Below are 22,089 nucleotides of genomic sequence, written 5' to 3' on the forward strand. Positions count from 1 at the left end.
CCTTCTCTCTCTCTCCTTCTATCTCTTTATCCTTCCATTCCTCTCTCCCTCTGTCTGCCACGCGAGTAGAAGTTCACTAAGGAGTCCCCTAAAGAAGATTTGGATGTCCTGATTCAGCCCTTGCTGGAGCACTGCAGCTCAGAGAAGATGAACACGTGGCTCGGTAAAATTTTTCTCTTTTTGCCCTCTCGTATCTCGATCTGTCTCTTTATCACTTTTTGCCCTGCTCTGGTTTTGAATAATCTCACACACGTGCATATGCAGACACATATGCGTACACGCGTCACTTCCATTCACTCTGAATTAAACAGGCCTCATATCACAGCCTCCTCCCTCCTCCCCCGCCACCCCCTCCGTTTACGTTTGATTCCTCTTTTCTCCCTCTTTGCTTCTCTTTTTTGTCGGCCCACACAGTTCCTTTCTCCCTCCCTGTCTGTTTCTCTGCCGTCTTTCTTAGCGTGGCAGCTCTTATGAAAGTATAATGGTGCTGAAATTCAAATAATGTGGGTCACAAACTGGGCCATTGCCCCATAGCATTTCCTTTCAGAGAGAAGAAAAGATGGTGCTTTAATATCTGGCGGTATAAAGAGACAATGGACAGTCTGAAGAAGTGTCGAACTTACTCAGTCACAGATCCTCTTTTCTTCGCTGCCTCACTCGCTGTCACTGTTATATTCTCTTTTCTCTGTCAGTCTAACTGGCTTTCAGCATATTCACCCTTTTCGTCACTCCACTTTCTATTGTGTCTGCTCCTTCGGTTTTCTTCCTCGGCACATCTCGGTCACTTACTCACTCAGTGTTTGCATTGAGCTGTTCACAATGTTACCTGCTCCAAAGGCGTTTTAAGACATCGTCAAGGTTTTCTGTCCTTTGATGTCACAATGTGTCCCTAAGACTGCATCCATCTCCACATCCTGCAACGCACACAACATTTTCTTAGTTGCTTCAAAGACAAGATAATAATAATAAAGATAATTCGCTGCATGTCGTCCTCTCTCACGCTCTCCTCGTACGATAATAAATTGTATAAATCCTGTGTGTCCAAACAGCAGGTGTTTGTCAGTGTTAAAGGGATAGTTCCTATTTTTTGAAGTGGGGTTTTATGAGGTGCAAATCCATAGTGGGTGTATTACATAATGTGGATGGCGGCTGGCACACCTTCAGTTTGGAGAAGCAGGCTGTAGTCGGACATGGAAGATCAGCAGCAAAACATATTTTAGCCATCTAAAAAAAAATCGATATTGATTTAAGTGTACGCTATATTTAGAGTATTATTGGGGGGGAGCAATTGAGAGGTTTCGAAAAACCTGGTAGCCATTCCAAATATATATTTGGAGACCTTCTGCACCTTAAATGAAAATGCAATCTTCATTTTTTTTTAAAAAAAAATTATTTATATTTTCTTTCTTTCTTTTTTGTTTTTTTGTTTGATTTTTATTTCAATGTATGATGCATTCTAACAAACAGCCTGTCTAAATAAAAATGTTTTCAGCTGCTTCATAAAGTTATCAGACAAATCGAGTGATTGCAGCGACAAGGGGAGAGCGTTTCATAATTTAGGTGCAGCTGCTTAAAAGGCACGGTCACTTCGAGTTATATAGCGGGTCTGAGGGACAGCCAGTAACTGTTGTTGTGATGACTTAAGTGGCCGATTAGGTGAATATGGGAGGAGGAGGCCAGTGTTGTATTGTGGTGTTTGACCCAGCAAGGATCTAAAAGTCAACACAAGTATTTCAAAATGTATGTGGAAATAATGGGGAGCCACTGAAGAGAGAACAAAATCGGTGTAATATGTGATCTCTTTTTGTAAAGGGTTAGTTCAGATTCACCAAAGTCTCACAATCACACAAACTAACTAACTGATCGAGGCAGCGGTAGACCAGCAGCTCCTTTGTTTAGCCAGCTAAAACTAATGTTTTTCTCAATGGAGTCGTGTGGCTTTGTTAGAGAGCGTAGATGGATAAAACAGTTTCAGTTCCCGATCGGAAAGGGCTGTCTGTCAGTAAGGTCAAAGAGCTGAAAATATTGCAATTAAAACGTACACTTATGCCGATAGTGATCTTTTTTAGGTGGCTAAAATATGTTTCACCTCTGCAGCTGATTGCTTAGCTTCTGTGTCGGTGCTCCTGCCTGATTCTCCAAACTTATGCCGTCCTGACTGACACTGACTGTATGTAATACACTGTCTATGGATAAGTACCTCATGCAACCCCACTTAAAAGAAATACAAATTCTACTATAACTGTATTGATACAATCACAGTATCTGGTTTCTCTATTTGAAGACAAATGGGACAGTATTATTTTTTTTAATTTAGAAGATGAAAAGATAAAACTGCTAGAGTAAAGACTAACAACACAATTAATTAATTTATTTTTTTGTGGTTTGTTTTTTTTGGGATCAGTTCTTCTGCTGCCAGTTTTCCATCTCATCATTCGTCCTTTAAAATCTCAAAACATCTGACCTCCATTTGTTTCCGTACAATGCTCTATACATAGACTGTACATTTCCTGAATTTTGCCTCAGTATCATTACACACACACACACACACACACACACCCATTATATAATTTTCATGCTCACTCACTCACTGTCTCTGTCCTCTCTTCCTGCAGGTGTCGTTTATGGCTACAAGGGTCTGCTGCTGCTGCTGGGAATATTTCTGGCTTACGAGACCAAGTCTGTCTCCACAGAAAAGATCAATGACCATCGGGCCGTGGGGATGGCTATTTACAACGTTGCTGTGAGTCCAAAAAAGAAACGACACCGTCACGCTTAAACTCCTGTTTCTGGGTGCTGCTGTCTGCTAAGAGCAGTCTGTGGAACGCTGAATAACTTTAAAGTGGCAATAAATACGATTTTTATTGCACCGCAGCACAGAATGGTTGTAGTATATCTGCGGGGGGTTAATCAGTGCCAGCGCCTGTATGATTACTTTGCCTCGTGCTTGGATTTTTGGCCTCCAGAAGACACTTTCCTGCTTGTTTCAGAGCAAAACAGGCAACTGACCAGTTTGTCAAAACATTTCAACCGCATGAGCTTAAAAGCTTCATTCTCAAGGGCACCTCTCCTCACAATTTCTGCTGGTTGTTTATAAAAGTTAATAGAGTTCAGAGATAACTAAATGCCCTTTAATGTTTGTGCTGTATTTTCTTTAAGTAGATAGCTAAATAAAATGAAAGATCAAGGGTCATAAATTACATTTGTCCAAGGGCCAGAATTTTTTTAAGCATACACTCTGGGGGCTGGACTTTCAAATTCTTAAAAAAAAAAAAAAAAAAAAGTATTTAGACTAAATTAGTCTGTAATTGTTTAATTACGTTATTAAGTAATAATACAGTACATTTATTTTAAATAATATGAAAAAGTCAATAAAATGTTATCTAAGATCATTTGGAAAAAATATATGGAAGTGTTAGATAAGACCATGCAAGAAATGTTTTTTTTTTAAAAAAAGATGAGAGCGCATGTAGATATGGCACATTTTATTTATAAAAAACGGAAATTCATTTCCACTTCGCCTATCCAACCTGCACCCCGTAACCAGGATAAATGTGGGTTAATCAACCACCCAAACCTGACTTGACCCGCAATCTGCCAGCTTTATGCCATATAGTGGCAAAATTATCTGGACTGAGACACGACAGAGACACAGACTGATATGTGTGTGTGAGAGACAGAGGGAGAGAGGGTGGAAGGTGGACTATTGCACGTAATGATTCTGTAAGCCATGAATAAGCTGAAAGGTAGATTTATAAAGGAGGAGAACCAAAGGGTCAAACTCATGGTTTTGGTTGGTCAGTCATTCCTAATAAAATTATTTTTGGGAAGGCTTCAATAGAAAAAAATAATGCTAGATATCAGAAATAGAGAAACGAGCCAGATGGGAACATTTGGCAGGCAGTATGTGAATTGCCAACTGCCAGTTGACGATCGCTGGCATAGACTGTATAAAATAATTGATGTAGCCACCTTGACGTCACCCAATGGTTTGTGGACTCACACTTTGAGGTCTTATGTTGCATTTTATCTTATGCATTTTAGTTGTCGCCATCTTGAATTTCCATTTTTGGAGGCAGAAGTGATCAGACCCCCAGAAAGTGTGCCGGGCATTGAAGCCTATTTTATATAGTGGCTAATGATGCCCTGCAGCCCAAAAAGACTTTTTACCATTCAAAGACATCTATGTGTGTGTGTGTGTGTGTGTGTGTGTGTGTGTGTGTGTGTGTGTGTGTGTGTGTGTGTGTGTTTGTGAAGGGCTTTGTAACTGCATGTAAAAAGTGCTTTATAAATTATGCTTTACTTAGTTACTTACTTACTATAGCTACATATATAGACATATAGCACATAAAATTATAATAATAAGGGGTCCATTGTAGGCAAAACAGAATAGAAATTATAATTGCACCCTCTCAAAACAACCTCTGGGATGTGTTGAACATTACAAATTGATGATCTAGTATAAAACACAGAAAAGTACATGTTAGTATAATGATTGGTTGGAGCAGTAGGAGGCACAGAAACAGGCTTGTATATAAAATATTCATGCTTTTCCACAAGTACGTCCTGAGATTTGATTTTCTAAAATGCAGATCCCTGGACGCAGTTCTGTCCAAATCATAATAGTGCCAGCACAAGCTGCTGTCTTGTGTGAATCATAAATTCTGATGCTTATGGCGCCTGCGGTGCTGTGATACCAACAGTCGTATCGCAGGCCTTCTTTATAAAAATGAGAACTTGCTCTCAACGGGACTTCCTGGTGGAATAACTGTTAAATAAAATCGATAAAATTTCGAAGGGCATATCACAAACTTTTATTGTGGTGCAGTCTCACGTAACTCTGTAGCTCTGCACTTTAGTGCTGAGCATATAGATATGGAAAGAAATCTGTGCACAGTGTGAGTTATGTATTATCTTTGTGTGTGGATGGATGCTTGTACGGAGCTCTTGCCTTGCCCTGTGGTAGGAATTGTTTTAAAATTGTACCCATTTCCCCTCCAAAGTACAGTGCTAAACGCAGCCGTCAGTCATAAACATTTTTCAGCTCTTGTTAATAGCCAGTGAATCATCTTAAACCGAGGCACCTAGGATGCACTTTACACTGAAATAGCTGCCATTATGTTCACTTTAGCCACTTTAGACAAATTCTCGCTGCCATTTCCTGACACTCTTGACAGAGGGTAACTTTGTAATTGATGTAAAATGTCTGAAAAACTGTTTTCTGTCACTTTAACTGCCGGAGGAGGTTTTCTGCTTTGATCAAAAGCAGACAAACATTTTTTTAAAATTTTTTTTGATAACGGCCATTTTGCCAGAGTTTCCTGCACTTACCTCGATTTCTATTACTAAATAAAACGGAGACAGGGTGGTGGTAGCTGACGATGGGATGACAAATCAGCAAACTTTCTATCCTTTCTATTTCTTTTCTGTTTGTGTGTGTGTGTGTGTGTGTGTGTGTGTGCGTGTCTTTGTGCTCCTTCGTGTTCCTTCTCTTCTAAATTCAAAGGTTTTTGCAGCTCTGTGTGCACAGTATAGGCGTAGTCACTTGTATTGTTTTGTTTTCAGCAGCTCTTTCTTGAGTTTTAGTTGGAGTATTAATCAGCCAATCTGTTTGGGTTTGTATCAATAAGAGCTGATCAGATCCCATCAATGGATAAGAGGAGCAGCTACTGTAGAGGTGAATGATCATGTTTTCCTTTTCTGCATTTGGATGTTTGAAGGTTTTTGTGGATTCGTGTGCGCAGGACAAGCAGAGTTTTTTGATTATTTCTTTCCCCTAGCAGCAGATTCTTTAGCTTAGAGTTTGAGAATTGATCAGCCTGTTTGTGGTCGGATCATTTGGAGCTGATCAGTTCAGATGTGTGGATAAGATGAGCAGTTACTGTAGAGGCGACTGAAAGCAAGCTTCTAGACCCAGCACTGGACTGTGAGGTGTGCACTTCTATTGGATCCTGTCTTTTTCAAACAAAAATAGGTTGGGGAAAAACTATAGACGACACCAAAATGAGAGTGCTGTCGCTCTAAGAAATTGGCCTACAAATAGAATAAATGACAAATTAACTTTCACTAGGCCTGACTTCTTGCTGCTCAGTCTTTGCTCAAGGTACGCTCCCCGCTCCGAGAGTGGTGCTGTGAATAACTAAATGGTATATATTTCACTGGGTTCACAGTGGAAGTGGAAGCCAGTTTTATTTTTTCTGCAAGCAAACACACTGAAAATGTATTGTAAATGATATAAAGCACATATTAAATATGATGTAAATGATCTGATTAGGATACATGGTAAAATATGCATCCCATACTTTCATGTTTGGCGGTTGTGTCTAAACAGAGAGCGCAAGAGATGAGCAGACACACAAACAAATACACACGCACAAGCAAACAGAGACGAAGCTCTGCATGTGATGAACAGAGCAGAGCAGCAGAACTGCTCGTTGACCGCCGTTGAGAAATGCACTTCTGGTGTGAACAGCCAGACGACTGCTGACGGTCAGCTGCGCAGCAATTAACCTATCAGGGCATTTCCACGTCCAGTGTTAACCCAGATAAATAATCCAACAGCGCTCCTAATAAGCAGTCCAGCTCCAGAAATTTAATTAAATACACATGTGAAGGATGATATGGTGGCGGGCTGCCACAAATTAATCAGTGTGTGGGAAACCCTGTCATTAAGGCTGCGTGCTCATCGCAGCAGCCTGGGTTCGAGTCCGGCTCAGAGCCCTTTGATTCATGTCCTCTGCTCTCTCTCCACTTGCGTGTCTGTCTCTCATTGTAAATAAATCTTTAAAAATATCTGTAAATAAACAAAAAAAGGGAAAATCTTAATGAACATCCAAACATTTATCAGCTTAAATAATCAATAAATGGATTGATCTCGCCTCCTCCTATAGGCAGTGGGTTTATCATTGATCCGTCATTCATTGTTATTTATGAAAGCATTAAATGCAGCTTGCGTGCTCATTTCATCACATGGCTCCATAATGTGTCTCCACAAGTCTAATGTTATTATTTTATGTTCTGATATTCACATCTCAGTTTTATGATGATGTCAATAGTTAATGGTGTCTGTAAAGGGACCTCCTTCCTCTTTGCTAAGCTGTGAGCTTCGGGCCTGATGAGATGACAATGTGGTGATTGTCAGCGCGTTGTTGCCACTTCAGTCATGACTTTTTAATGCTGTTTTCACATGGGAGCCCTCCCCAGAATGATAAACAGATGCCTAATGCTTTTATGGATGTGATTTTCCTCCCCTCTCATTCTCTCGCTCTCCAGCTCGACTTCATTCTCCGCCTCCTCTCCTCTAACCTCCGCTGTCTCCTTCTGTTTCTCTGCTTTAAACCTCACTCTTAGTTTTTCCTCTTCTTTCATTCTCTAACTTTCCTTTTTTTCCCCGTTTTTGTCTTTATCTCTCTTCCTGCAGGTGTTGTGCCTGATCACGGCTCCAGTGACCATGATCCTGTCCTCGCAGCAGGACGCCTCTTTTGCCTTTGCCGCTCTAGCAATCGTCTTCTCTGCCTACATCACTCTGGTGGTGCTTTTTGTACCCAAGGTGCTTTGACTCGTCACCGACACCTCTAGGAAATGCTGCACACACACACACAAAAAAATACACTCGTACTGCTGTAAAACCAAAGGTCAAAATGTGCCGATCTCTTCAGGGAGAAAGTCCAGCCTGTAGTGCATGGTGCATGAAAATGACAAACTTCTGAAACTTGTGAAACTTTCAGCAGAGAGCTCTGCTTTTTTTTAAATCTGCAATAATCCATCCAGTGAGGTGGTTAATAACAAGCTTTAGATGTGTAGCTGCTGTAAACATTTGGTGTTAGTGGGAAAAAAAATCCTCTGGCACAAACAAAGTGAGACATTTCAAATGTCTGGCAGCAGCTACAGTACAATGATTTGTTTGGAATAAATAAAAGAAGAGATGGGGAGTGCACATGAGTGCTGCTGTAGCCTGTGGAGACAGAGGAAAGAGTGCCACCTACAGATATTCAAACTTCATTAACAGAAAATCCAAGAAAAACAAAACAACACAATACTGTCACATTGTGTGGTAGTCTCCAGGAACGTAGAAACCACACAGCAGTGAGGCGCCAGCACCAAAAATGTCAACAAAATATGAAAAGAAAAGGGAGTATAAAGCTCTTGAAATTGACTCCAGTGGTGAAAACATTTTTAAACCTTTAGACATTTGGCTTTAAGGGCTGAAAATAAATGTTTTCCCATTGCATGCATTATTCTTTTAGCACACTGTACTCTCAGGTGCAATTTTTTTTATTCTTTATTGACTTTCTGTTCCAGATGCGGCGTCTTATCACGCGTGGCGAGTGGCAGTCGGAGCAGCAGGACACTCTGAAGACCGGCTCTTCCACCAACAACAACGACGAGGAGAAATCCCGGCAGCTGGAGAGAGAGAACAGGGAGCTGCAGAAGATCATCCAGGAGGTGAAGAAAATGTTACATTAAACAGACACACCATTATTATGATTATTAAACATGTACATCCAAATAACAGACACTTAATTCACATTATTATAATACACATAATTCCATGCATTATACATATATTCATGGATATTAATGTTAGAGACATTAATTTATTTATTTGCATTTATTATACAGGTAATGTGTGCTGTGCATTTACTGTTTTTATGTGTTTGTGCGATTTGATGGTGTATATTTGCAGGAGAGAGTACTGCATAATATAAGGAAATACAGAATATTAAGAATCACACACAGCTAGGGATGCATGATAATGTCGGCACCTCATCTGCCGAAATCACAATTGACAAAGTGAACATGTACAAAACATCAACCCTAAGTTGAAGTATTCTTCTTATTTTGCACAGAGTATTATGCATAAACCAAAAAGTATTGTATCTTATGTCTCCATCTGCTGGTGGGCCGTCAGGAAAAGAGTAGAAATAATATGATTAAATTCTGCATCAGAAGAGAGTTTATGAACATTAAAATTAGGTGGGGAAAAAGGTGGATATATCGATATCGTTATCAGCTAAATGAGTTGTTAAACATCGTCATATCAGATATTGACAAAAAATCCAATATTATGGATCCCCACACACCACATCGAGACATATGAATAGAGACACGGTGTATGTCGTCATGTTTGTTTTGTGATTATTTATTTATTCCATGTTATTTCTTGCAGGTTTTCCTTATGTGATATATATATATATATGATGTTAATTTATTTTTATGGTTTGCTTCCACTCTGACAGATATGAAAAAGCATAGTGAAGCATTCCTCTTCTAGACAAAGTTATTGCACCTCCATTAATTCACATTTCCTGAGGGTAAGGCCCATAGTATTAATAATTAGATTAATTTACACCACCAATCATTTAATTGCTTAGTCTAAGAGTCCTCAGCATTTTTCAAGCCGCGAAGCCCTTTATTCAGAGACAGAGCCGGTCACCCCTTACTACATCGATAAGATAAAATTACAGCACATTAAACTGGTCCTACAATAGCAGGGAGGGCATCCTAAATGTCCATATATTAACAACCCTTTATGGTGCATGTAATACCAGGCTATTAAAATGCTAATTATTGGCAGATTTAATTGTTTATACATAATGTATTGATGTTAAAATGAACAAATTAATGAATAGACCAATTTATCTTTACTAATAATGTGTTGGAATCATGTTAATGTGTATTTTTAGACATATTTATTTACTTAGATCACCAGTAGCCACTACCATTGTACCAGTGTTGTATATATAAAACAATTGTGTAATTTACACACCAAGGCAAAAAGGAAAAAAAATCAACAAGAAAACAGGAAAACTACAAAAACAGAACAACAACAACCTTTAAATCAACAAAAGAAAAACAAAGTGATAAATTAACGGACCCGACAAGAAAATGGATGGATGGAAAAAAATAATATTAATAAAAATAATTATGACAGTAATTACAACAATGACAACAAGTAGGCCTCTCCCCATTATATCTAAATAGTCGGTCAAACATTTAAAGCTCAAAAATATATACTACTACTAAAAATAGCACAGTGACTGGGAAAAATACAGAGGAAAGTTACTCGTCAATGATCATTTGGTCATATATTATGTAACAAAACGTTTTCTTTTTGAGAGGAACTGGTGTTCACTTATCACTTATTTCTTTAACCTCTAACTTTTACATATGAAAAAAAACACATGACATATGAGAAAATAAAATAAAACAAAAAAATCTGTGGGTTCTGTAGGGTCGATCCTGATTTTTTCGGGCTCGATAAAAGCTCTAAACCCCTCCCTCTACGCTGAAACGACACCGTTGCCCTCGGACGTGACTGAAACAATCTCTCTTTCCTCTTGTCGTGTCTTTAGAAAGAAGAGAGGGTATCGGCGCTCCGCAACCAGCTGGCTGAGCGACAGGCTCTACGCAACCGCCGCCGACCCTCCTCAGGCCAGAATCAGAACCACAACGCCCCGCCGCCCTCCTCCCAGCCAGATCCCAAGTCTCTGCTTCCCCCGCCCGGCTACCCCAACCCCACCACGGACAATCACTCGCTCCCGCCTTCCTTCTCTAACTCGTCCAACCTCTACCCGGCCGACAGCAAGATGAGCCGCAACCACTGTCACAACAGCCAGATCCCGCTGCTGTATAAGTAGGCGAGGCTCTGGGGGAGAAGGTGGAGGAAGGGAGGTGAGGGAGACAGTCGCACAGTGCACACACACACACATACACACACACACACACACACACACAGGGGACACAAAACACAACGAAACACTGTGGCTTTCACTTGTTTCGGCGATGAGCACAGCGGTGTTGTGACACTGTTTTAAAAATACGGCGTGGAAGCACAAGTAAGCCCACAGGAGTGCTTTACACTCGGCAGCTTCGGGGGAGAGTCACGCAGGTAACACCCGTCCTCACAGGTTTGATCTCACTGTGTTCAACCCAGCAAACGAGGCACTTGTGACTGGTCAGACTAGCAGCACTCGAGGTCTTTTTTTTCCGAGCGAACGGATCGATCTGTTAATCATTCCTCTCCCTCATTCGTTATCTCGTTCTGTTGTGGAGACGCGGCATCGAGGATCTTAAAAAGGAAACGTTTTGTGTTTGTGTCTTTGCTATATCGTCTCCACCGTTTGTCTGTCGAGTTTGTTGACTAGGCAAGCACATACCGTAGTGATTTATATTGTTCTGTAGTATCTGATCTGTTTTGTCATGGAGTTGTTGTTAAATTATTTGTTGACTTTTCAGGAGAGTCCTGAAAAGCTGAAAGGGACAAAGCAATGTACAGTTTTTTCCCCAATGTTTCCTCTGAAGAGCTGGACCAGGTGGAATACAGGTGTCACTGAAAAGTGATAACGTACATTATTAAATAGCCATAACTTAGAAGGGCCCAGAAGCTTGGCATGTTGTCAGGACTGTGTATTCGAATACAAAACTGCATCTTAAACAGGGTTCGTACGGTCACGAAATACCTGGAAATGTCATTGAATTTTCAAATAGCAATTTTCAGGCCTCGAAAAGTTTTAGAAAACTAAATTTACCCTGAAAGTTTTTGGAAAGGTCATGGAATTTTGTTTCAGAAACCTTTATAAACACATAATGTGTTCAAGGACTATCGGAAATTTGAAAATTCAACAATTTCTTTTTTTTTTTTTTTACAGTTTCTGGCTGTGATGAATGGTGCAATTGTTTTAATGATTTTTAAAGATCCAAACATTTTTAAAGAATTTTTTTTTCTTTAAAAACCACCCAAAAATCTGCTATTTTTTCTTCATAATTGCCCTTTTTTAAAATTATTTTAAAAAGAAATATGCCTATCAAACTCACAGGAAGGCATGTTTTCTTTAAAACTTGGCAATTAAATAAATATTATAATTTAAAAGCCAAAATATTAGAATTATTATTATATATCTTATATTATTATATTATTATTAAAAGCTTAAAATTATTTGACATGACTCCCCATAAAAAAAATAGTCCCTAAGTTATATTTAAATATTCAGTTCTAATTGTGCTCTGAATTAATTATTTTTTTAATAATATAAATTTTAAAAGCTATTATATAGTAAAGGAAAAGAACCGATGAGGAGGGTAGGTGGTCGTTTCAGAGAATGTATGGTCTTTAAAATTTGCTAAAAAGTCACAGAAATGTATCGGTGAAAATGTGTGTGAACCCTGCTTAAACTCCAGTCCTTTGCTGAATATTAGACCCATCTTTTGGAGGATCTGAGCTTGAACAAGGACACAACAATTTGGGAACAATTTCGATAGTTCTGCCATTTGAAATGATGTTTAACGATGTATTTTTTGAGATTTGTGTTGTGTCTGTTTGGCAGTGAAGTGCAGTCGTAGCCATCAAATAAGCCCCTCGTCCTGCATCTCATGTATTTTGCAGATGTGGCGGCTACTTCTGCGGCCACAGTCACCGCTGCACATTTTTAACGGTCAGAGATGTTAACTTCCGACTTGCCATAGAAAAAGTTTCTGCCTCCTGAAGATAAAAGCCAGTTTATATATTTCTACAGCAGCAGCAGCAGCAGCAGCAGCAGTGTGGGAAGATGTGGGGCTTCTGCGATGGCTGTTCCTGTAGATATTCAGAGAAAGCACAGTTTTTATACACGTCAATGTGGTGAGCCTTTTTTTAATTTTTCTTATGTTTTCTCATCACAGACAATCTGGATGGATTTTAATGTATTTATCTGTTTATTTATTTTGTATTTTACTTTCCCATTCTGCCTTTTGGTAAACTGTAAATGTATCAAAGAAGGAATATACGTCAAATAATGTGACATACTGTATCTATTCAGCAGTTAATCTGGATGTACTATTTCATTCATGAGCTATTTACAGATTTTATAAAGCAATGATACCTGAAGAGCTTCATCTGCAGGTAAAACTCAAATATTTTTAAAGATATAAATGTCAGCGTGCACTTTAAACTGAACAAACTATGGTTACTCCACTTTATGTTACTGTTACTCGAATACATTTTAGCTCAGGGTTTGGGGGAGGACATAAATGAATGAAATAGGCCATATTTATTAACTGTGCAGTACCTGGATCAGATAGTGTAACATATGAATGCAGAAATAATTTAGGAAATGTTCTATTATCTTGCACATATATGACAATATACATGGATTTGAGGATATTTGTATTCACTATATCTAAGATCTTAAATGTTAATATATTTCAGAGTATGTGTGTGCAAATATATGCGTACCTAAATAAAATAATTGTTTTTTCATTGGCTATTTTTGTGTTTCAGTGATCAGTGGAAATATGTAAACAACTGGGAATTACAGGCTTGATTTCCAAAAAAAAAACACGCTGTTAAACAGAACTGAAACTGTTTTATTTTCAGCTTGGGTAAAACTGTTTTGTAAAGCAACAGTTCCACATTTAAAGCTCCAGTTTGTGGGGTTTACGGGGATATATTGGCAGAAATGATGTAATGAGTATGTTTTTTGTGGTGTATAATCACCTGATAATAACAATTGTTGCGTTTTCGTTTCCGTAAAATGAGACAATTATCTACATAAAAGCAGCTCCTCCTCCAGAGATCGCCATGTTGCACTGACATGTTTCTGCAAAGCAAACACTGGCTTTGGATACATTCATTTTAACACTAAACAGCTTTATTCAGTATTTTTGCAGGTTTAAATCACCGGATCTGTTTGTTTTGGAGAGGAAGAGTCCTCTGCGGATTATTCGGCTCCTGGTGAAGACCTCCTGAACATCTGGATCTGAAGTCATCAGACAGAAGGTGAGCACACATCAGCAGCATCCCATTTCTGATGAGCTGAACAGCATCTTAGAAACACTGACTATGTTTACATGCAGACTAATATTCCACTTTTATTCCAAATATGGCAGTATTCTGAATACAGGTCATGTAAACAGCATATTCCTTTGAATTCATCCGAATTAGGCCTTTTTCTGAATGCAGCACTTTGCGATGAAGATGTGGAATAATTCAATATGATTTTAGTTTTCAGAGCCTTATTTGGACACGTATACAGCGCAATCATATTATGAGTCTCAGCTGCGGTTTTTACAGCAGTTTGTGACACACGGCCTCCTGCCTGTTTACAGTCAGCTCTGTGTGTTGTCATAGATACGCTATACACAAACCAAGTCGCCAACAGTTTGTAAGGCTGTGGGGTAGAGATGCATGTGGAAGGAAAAACGCACCTACATTTAAACGTAATAAAAGACCTAGATATGAACAGGTTTTGGGACACGATATTGATATTTGGTTATCGCAAAATTGACCTTTTCACGAAGGTGGTTGATGGAATGACAGCGGGAAGCTGTTTTTACACATACTGGGAAACCTGAAAACCTTTTTTGATGCATAAAATGGTCGTACCACTTTTTCTTACTTTGAAATGTCAAACAAAATGTTGGGCCGCGTTAATCAGAGTATGTACGGCTGCATGTAAACACAATTATTGTTGGAAGATTCATATAAACAGCTCAGTAGGAATATTTTCATTTTTCCAGGGCCGATACCGATTATTAGTAGTTAATGAGACTGATAACTGACATTTACAATTAAAAAAAAATCTGTCAATATTCAGAATTTTGAATATAACAAACTTTATTTAAAAACCTTTAGCAAATGTTTAATCAAACCTGAAAAGCTCAACATCTTACACAGAAAGTTCTCAGTTACATTTTTTTAATAAAGTTAGGTGAAAATTTAAATAAGAAAAAAGTTAATAGAAACAGCTCCCTTTGGTTTCACAAAGTAAAAGTTCCTCCCATGCTGACAATTTCTTTGGACTTTTTAATTAATTCGTGCCGATACAGATAATCAGCATAATGCCAAATATCCGCCAACCCCTACTGCGGATAATTGGGCCGTAGATTAAAAATCTCTTGAACACTAAATGAATTCTAACCTGGAAAGTTTCAGCTGTTTTAAATCTGCAGTCCTCACTGCTAGATGTCATTAAATGCAACACACTGTTCCTTTGATTTTAATCGTTTTATATTTTTAGAAACAAAAACCCTGTTCTGAACAGCTCCCTAAACAGTCTCAACATCCTGTGTCTCACACAGCCGAGCAGATTACATCATCCACTAGATGTCACCAGTTATTTATTCGTCTTCTGACTCAAAATGACCTTTTGAGCAATTAACTCTGTTGGCTCCAGTTTATTTGTCAGTGAAACTTGATATTTTTCTCCAGGTCGGCTTTGCGGGAGTCAAAGAGCAAATAAAACCAGAAGAGGAGATCATTAAACGGAAAGTGGTGCGTGGTTTTCAGAGCGCTGACCAGCTGCGCAGGCCAGCGGGAACCTCGTTACTGAGACAATAAGTGGATGTCTGTAGATAAAAAGAAACTGAAGGAGACAAATGGCTCCCAAGTACATCCGACATTTGTATAATGTGTGTTTTTACATGATGACAATGTGACAAAGCCAGCTGTGCTGCAGTCCCACACACATACACACACCGAACGCACACTCATATGTCACGTCTCTTTCCAGCTGACTGAAGATGAAGTATGTGGTAATAGAGGGAAGGTGGTGTGGAGGAGGAGGGAGGCTGTGTGTGGGAGAAAGGGTGGTGGTGGTGGTGGGGGGGTGTCACTGGGGAAAACCCGCTCTGGGCTGAGGCTTCTGTGGGCCTTCACCTGACACAGCACTCAGCAACAGCACAAAAAGTAGGAAATTCCCCTCATCTTGTCTGATCTAACAGAGGAAGTATTTGCTGGCTGTGGAGGAATTTCAGAGCAACTTTTGCCAGATAATAGACTGAGCCCGCTGCCGTGTGAGTGTGTGAGTGTGTGAGTGAGTGAGTGTGTGTGTGAGTGTGTGTGAGTGTGTGTGAGTGTGTGTGGCTGCTGGAGTTGTTTGTCAGCTCAAATCTATATTTGGTAATTCAGCTATGAAATGAGTTCATCCTTTGTAGTGACACAACTTGTAACTTTTTTTTTGCATTTTAATTCAGTTTATGCGCACATAAAGTATATAAATAGAATCTTTTAACACCTCATCCCACCAATTTAAATATAAATAAATACAAATAAATACACACAGGTTGTAATAGTACTTGATACCAGTTCTGTACATAACTCTCCAGCAAAGAGCTGTGTCTGTATGTGATACAGCAGAGAAAGTCTACATTCTCAGGTCAGCATAAATAATGTACGAAAAGTGCCTAAACAGAAACAAACTGTTACAGTTTATAGGATTAAAACAAAAAAAACAAAAAAAATTGGCACCGCCTGTTCGGCTACGAGCTTTATCTCCAATGAGATTTAAACACTTCAACATGAAGATGAATTTAAAAAAAAAATTACACATTTTGAAAAAGCCAAAACTTATGGCATGTGCAGAGCTTCGTATCGTCTTTCTTTGTTTCGCATCATTTCAAAGTGCAAACACGCCAAAGAAAGTCCTGCCCTCGTCGGTCTCCAGCTCCGATAGCTGGTTGGTTTCCGTCCACAGTCGGTCTCCTCTGTTCAGCTGAAACACCGCGCCCAGATAAATGGCGTTGTACCAGCCCTGTCCCTCTCTGTAGTCGTCCTCCTGAGCCGTGTTTTGGAAAGCCGACCTCACCGCGCTCATCAGGGAGGCTCTGTTACCTACAGAGTCTGAGTAGCGCCAGATCCTGTGGCTGAGAGGTGTGAGGCGTTTTCCCGCTCCATCCTCGTCGCCATCGCTGGAGACTCTGAACGACGCCTGGCTGTACACGAAGTAGAGGCCGGTTTGCGGGATAACGATCTGGTTTCTCAGCAGTTGGAAGCCGCCCTGAGTGAACGCCTGGCCTTGACCGCTCCTCCACTCCAGCTGGTGATCTTTGCCGTCTTTGTAGATACCTGGAAACGAACAAGAAGAAGCAATGTTAACAGCTTGAAACCTGCAGCAAAATCAATGTCCTTGCGCTTTAAAACGCCTTTCGCAAATATTTAGACCTATGAACGAGTGAAAACATGGGGAAAAGGCAATGAGCACTTTGGCAATAGATATTTCACAAATTGCAAGCAATTTTGTAGATTTAGACAATCTTTTCTAAAAAAGCTGGGGGAAAATATCTAGGGCAAGACCAAAAAAGCTACAGGAAACCTAATTTTATTACTAGCAAATTACTTATTAAAAATTATGTTACAAAATTCTTTAAAAAATTTCCAGATCAATTTTTTAACCTTTTATTTTACTATTTTTGGGGGTAATTTTCTTAATTTTTTTGTGAATTTTTTGGTCATATTTTCCTCTGTTGCTCATTGCCTTCTTCCCATTTTTTTGAAAGAAATCATGCCAATTTTTCAAGTTTCAAAGGGTTAAAGCCTTGCAAATCTTTAGTTTCTCTGTTTAATAATCAACAGGTGTGTCATTAGGAAACTGGAATGACAGACGCCAATGAATAACTTGTGCAGCAGCTTCCTCAAAGTGCTCCTGAACAACATACAAATATCACACAAGTGGAAGAAAGAGTTTCTTTTGTTTGCTGAGGATCAACTCATGGTGACTCACCCTCTAAGTGGATTGCTGCCTTGGCTTTGCTGCCGATTCGACTCAACGTGTAGTGGGGATCTGAAGGGAGGAGGACAAATGTGAGCTTGTCTCGTATAATCCACAGAGACTCAAATACAAAAAAACCCCTTTGCTTTTTTTTCCTTTAGATTCACACAAGCACCCATGCTTATAATTACCTGTTTTCTCAGCAGAGTCTGTCTTGATTAGTGCTTCAGTTTGGCCTGAATTTGTCTGTATTGAAGGAAGCACATTAATTAGAGTTATTAATAAACATTTCCTCTTTTTATTTGACAGGAAACAGACTTTCAAACTCAAGACAAAGCTTACCATCATGTCTGGCCTCCAGTTCCAAGCAAACAGCAAGACGCCTACGAAATAAAGGGCCGCAACAAGAAGGGCCACGGACACCTTCAGTATCCACCCCAAGGGGGACTTCTTTTCCACCAACACCACCGTCCTCTCCTCAGGACCCATCTCCACATCACCGGGTGCAGTTGCATAGGCCACCATACTGTGCACAACAGCAGTTAGGAAAATCTGTCTGTCTGGATGCTGTGTCTGTGGTGCTACTTCTCTCTTTGTGTTGCTATTGTGTTAAGAGTGAACTTCTGCCGGAGAGCTTGTAGTATTTATGCTGTGGCAGCTGCTACTGCGGAAGGGAAACTCCAGTGATGTCACTCTGTAAGCGGAGACAGTGCAGGAGGCAGCAGCAGCAGCGCAGCGACCCAAGCCACGGAGAGAAAAGAGCCGCGGCCGGGAGGGAAAGAAAAGTCACAGAATTTTTAGTGGAGTTTTACCAGAGCGCAACGGGAGTTGCGGTTTCAGGATGGGGAAAGTGATTGTCCTCTGCTTTTGGCTTTTTGAAATCTTACACAATGTTTTAAAACACACACACAAAGACAGACATTTGTGCACAAACACACAAAGTCATAAAAACATATTGAGCTCATTACTGACTCCAGCCACCCACACAGTGTAAGCTCTGTCTGTAACTGCTGCGGTTTACACATAAATCCATAGCTCACCGGCATTCAGAGGTCAGGCCAGATGTTTTGAAATGCCACAAAAATGTGTGGATTGTGTAAACACTTCACCTGTTAATCACCTATTTTGATATTTGTAACACATTACAGTGTGGTTGAAAGCAGATGTAAGGAAATGGTTTAGAGTTTATTCAAACTTCTCCTATGAAGAGGCATTTTATGGTTTTGCAACTGTGTTTCTCAACATTTATTATCTGTTTATGGACTAGCATGCCCGCAGGATAAGCTATTTATATATTTAATTTTTATTTTGCTTTTATTGTGTATCTGTCTTTGTTGTAAAGCACTTTGTGATTTTTTATATCTGTGAAAAGTGCTATACAAATAAACTTTACCAACTACTTACTTAAAGAAACATATCTGCCAAAAACTACATTTTAATGTGTTTAAAGCTGAATCATTATGTTTATTGTATTAGAAGAGATTCAGTGGCAGGAAATTCTCTCCTAATACCTAAACTGTACACTCAACTGTAGTTATCTGCTTTAAACAGAATATTTCCACCATTTTGCCTGATAGAGACCTATAGCTCTTAGATTTATAGCCTTCATTTTAAAACATGTTAATTATCTTTTCACAAGAGCTCTGGCTGAATAAAAATATCTAAAATATCCGTGAGTAGCAGCAGTCGCCGGATGACCTGACCTGGCTGGTTCCCAGTGCAGAGCAGCAAAGGCTAACATTAGTAAACGGCGAGCTGAGGGTGGGTAGTGGACGTCATATTTCTGCATGTTAACCAGTGAGTTGCCGTCTAATGAGTTTAAGGCTATCGAAAGCAAAATCAACCAAAACGGAAATCCATATCAGGACTTTTTTCTTTCTATTTAATTAGCATCTGCTGCCAGCTAGCTGAGCTAGCCGTAGATGCACTCTTCCTCCTGCGCGGTGATACATATGGCAGGTGTAGTTTGGTAGAAACAAAATAGTTCCTACATAAAACTGCTCAGAACAAGATGTATCCTTAGTTATCGGGTTGTGATTTCTGTATGAGACACTGATGTTGAGTTAAAATGTATTTTTGCTGTCTAGTTTCATTATATTTCAGAGAAGACGGACATCTCTACGGCCGATATCTCCACACTCTAGATTGATAAGTAGCTCCACAGGTAAGAAGAAAAATATATATTTTGATTTTTAGGTGAGTTGTCCCATTAAGTGATAATATAGAATACAAGATACCTAAAAACAAAAGATATATTGAAAAAAATATGGTCAAACAAAAGCAAAAGTAATACATTAAAAGGTGTAAAATGTCACAAAATAGCTAAATAATTCCTAAAAGGTTCCTGGGAGTACTGTATTGCGCTTTTTGGAGATGTTTTCCTTTTCCTCATGACATCGCCACATCAAAACACAATTCATTTTTTAATTCGACCTCAATCTCAAAAGAGAAAACTGCTGAAGCAAAACTTGGCAGCTCTTTTCTTTTTGTTTCATAACTGAGACGTGATGCAACGCAACAAACTGGTTTTTACACTTCTCCTTACTGGCCCCCGTCCCTGCCTCGGTTTCCCCGTTTCACTTTCTCACCTGACTTTTTCTGCTGAAGGCTGAGCATGAGCGTGTGGGCTTTTTCGCGCACATGCCTGAAATGTCTAGTTCTGTTTTCATTTAGTAGTGCTTTTCTTTTTTTAGCAACACTTATGGCTCTCTTTCCCATTAAGTTTCCCTTGTATCGCAACGACTGCTCTGCTTGTTTGCTCAGCTGGCTGCGAATGAGACAATTGTGTTAAACTTGTGTATCTTGGAAACATGTCAGGACTCGAGTACTGTGACGCTGACTATCAGTCTGTAGTCTTCAGTGTGTTTGACTGTGTTTCCTCGTGTGTGTGTGAAACTAGTGATGAAATCTCACCTCTGACTTTTTTTATTCCAGGATGCAAATACAAACCGACCACAAGATGTTGCAGCCTGATATCATCATCATCGCCATATGCACCCACATGACACCCAAACAAATACTTTACTTCTATCCTCCTGCTCCTCACCCACCACCTCGCGATTATTCATGAGGATTTACAGAAGTTTATGGTTATCACATCCGGTGACCTCAGACTGTACAGTAAGCGCATATATGAGCTGCATTCCTAACCTCTAACCTCTAACCCATTCTCAAATAATAACCATAGAAACATTATCTCTCTATATGTCAAACTGAAATACGCACATCCACAAATTACAACCTCATTGGAAGATTTTTTTTTTTTCAATCCCCATTATTTCTATAAGAAATTGTGTGGACACATAAATGCTCATCACTTCAACATTTTCTGCTCATGTGAAAAGATTACCATATTTTAAGCGAGCATTTTTAACCGTTATGTTTAAGGTTATGAAACTCGAGAACAAGATAATTTATCTCAGATTAATAAAAGAAGAAGTTGTGTTAAGAAGTGAACTGTATCTCTAAAATTCCCCTTGTTGGCAGCAAAATAAGAACTAAGCAAACAAACCCATGCAGTCTTAAACTGTATGTGAGATTTTGAACATTAATATAGCAGCAAACAACCACTGTTGTATTTTGTATGTATTTTTAAGGTTTATTTGTAAGGGGCAAGTAGGCCCATGCACCATAAAACAATGCCACACACAGCCACAATTCATAGCCTTAACTGATTTTTAATTAATTTTTTTTGATGAATTTTTGTCACTAGATAGGCCGACCCAAGAGAGCGTATTTCACCTGTAAAGATATTAAAGGTTATGAAATTTCTGAACAGTAAGATAACATATCTCCGATTTATACAAAGACGAAGTGGTCTTAAGAGGTGATCTGTATCTCTGTAAAATCCCCCTGAAAAAAAACACCTAGAAGTCTCTCTCTCTCTCTCTCTCTCTCTCTTATATGTGTGTGTGTGTGTGTGTGTGTGTGTGTGTGGGTGGGTGTGTGTAAGATTTTGAACTTTAACACAGTAGGAAAAAACTTTCTTTAAAATGTATTTATTTACTGTGTTTAATGTTCATTTGTATAAATACTCAGTAGTGGATGAAGTACTTAAAAGCCACACTAGAGTAAAAGTACATATTTCTTACCAGAAAAATACTTTGGTAGATGTTAAAGTCGCCTATTAGAATATTAGTTGAGTAAAAGTCTTAAAATATCTGATATTTATTGTACTTAAGTATCAAAAGAAATTGTATGATATAAAATGTTCTCAAGTAAAAGTACAAGTAAATGCTGGTAACAAAAAGCAAGTGGTTAAAATTTTGAGAAATATGACGTTTATTTCTTCATAACATACCGCCTTAATAAGGGAGCCTATCGTACGCTTTAAGGTTTTGTTTTTTTTTTTTTACAAGTGAAAGGATTTAAAGCAGTGGTTCCCAACTGGTGGGTTGTGGTCCAAAAATCCAGGTCCATTCTGAATGGGGTGCAAGTGACTTGTGAATATGTCAAATTTGTAAGAAATACACTTTATTTCCAAATACAATGAAATTCCTGCACAGAGCTTTTATTTTGAAGTGCCATTTCTGCTTATTCTTGCACTATGTTTTATTTTATTGTGCTCTAATCCAACGTGTTGTTTACATTTTGTGAAATAAAATGTGTTCTTCCTTTATCTCCA

At 39.0% G+C, this 22,089-nt stretch overlaps 2 protein-coding genes across 4 annotated transcripts in view; one reads left to right on the forward strand and one right to left on the reverse strand.

The window, feature by feature from the left end:
• gabbr1a (gamma-aminobutyric acid (GABA) B receptor, 1a) overlaps nucleotides 1-13,235 on the forward strand; it is a 100,605-nt gene extending 87,370 nt beyond the window's left edge. For all 3 annotated transcript variants that reach the window (XM_088084584.1, XM_042490951.2, XM_042490952.2), the window contains 5 exons: nucleotides 70-163; nucleotides 2,616-2,743; nucleotides 7,421-7,549; nucleotides 8,302-8,445; nucleotides 10,356-13,235. In XM_088084584.1, the coding sequence (XP_087940710.1) occupies nucleotides 70-163; nucleotides 2,616-2,743; nucleotides 7,421-7,549; nucleotides 8,302-8,445; nucleotides 10,356-10,640 (780 nt within the window). In that variant the 3' untranslated portion in view covers nucleotides 10,641-13,235. The remainder of the gene's footprint in view (nucleotides 1-69; nucleotides 164-2,615; nucleotides 2,744-7,420; nucleotides 7,550-8,301; nucleotides 8,446-10,355) is intronic.
• A 2,686-nt stretch (nucleotides 13,236-15,921) lies between these two features.
• tnfb (tumor necrosis factor b (TNF superfamily, member 2)) lies at nucleotides 15,922-18,061 on the reverse strand. The gene is made up of 4 exons (XM_042490128.2): nucleotides 17,808-18,061; nucleotides 17,657-17,711; nucleotides 17,478-17,537; nucleotides 15,922-16,822 (listed from the first exon to the last, which is right to left on the reverse strand). The coding sequence occupies exons 1-4, from the start codon at nucleotides 17,988-17,990 to the stop codon at nucleotides 16,374-16,376; spliced, it is 747 nt and encodes a 248-aa protein (XP_042346062.1). The 5' UTR covers nucleotides 17,991-18,061; the 3' UTR covers nucleotides 15,922-16,373.
• Nucleotides 18,062-22,089: the final 4,028 nt, after the last annotated feature.

This window comes from Plectropomus leopardus, chromosome 11 (genome assembly GCF_026936395.1).
Source record: "Plectropomus leopardus strain MGB_pleo_1.0 chromosome 11, ASM2693639v1, whole genome shotgun sequence".
In the NCBI taxonomy this organism is placed as follows: domain Eukaryota; kingdom Metazoa; phylum Chordata; class Actinopteri; order Perciformes; family Serranidae; genus Plectropomus; species Plectropomus leopardus.

Excerpts from the sequence above, each read along its gene's own strand:
- tnfb (XM_042490128.2), bottom strand. The coding sequence starts at position 17,990 with ATGGTGGCCTATGCAACTGCACCCGGTGATGTGGAGATGGGTCCTGAG. Across the intron at positions 17,538-17,656 it reads AGACTCTGCTGAGAAAACAG|ATCCCCACTACACGTTGAGT; the intron begins GTAATTATAAGC and ends TCCTCCCTTCAG. Across the intron at positions 16,823-17,477 it reads GGCAGCAATCCACTTAGAGG|GTATCTACAAAGACGGCAAA; the intron begins GTGAGTCACCAT and ends GTTCGTTTCCAG.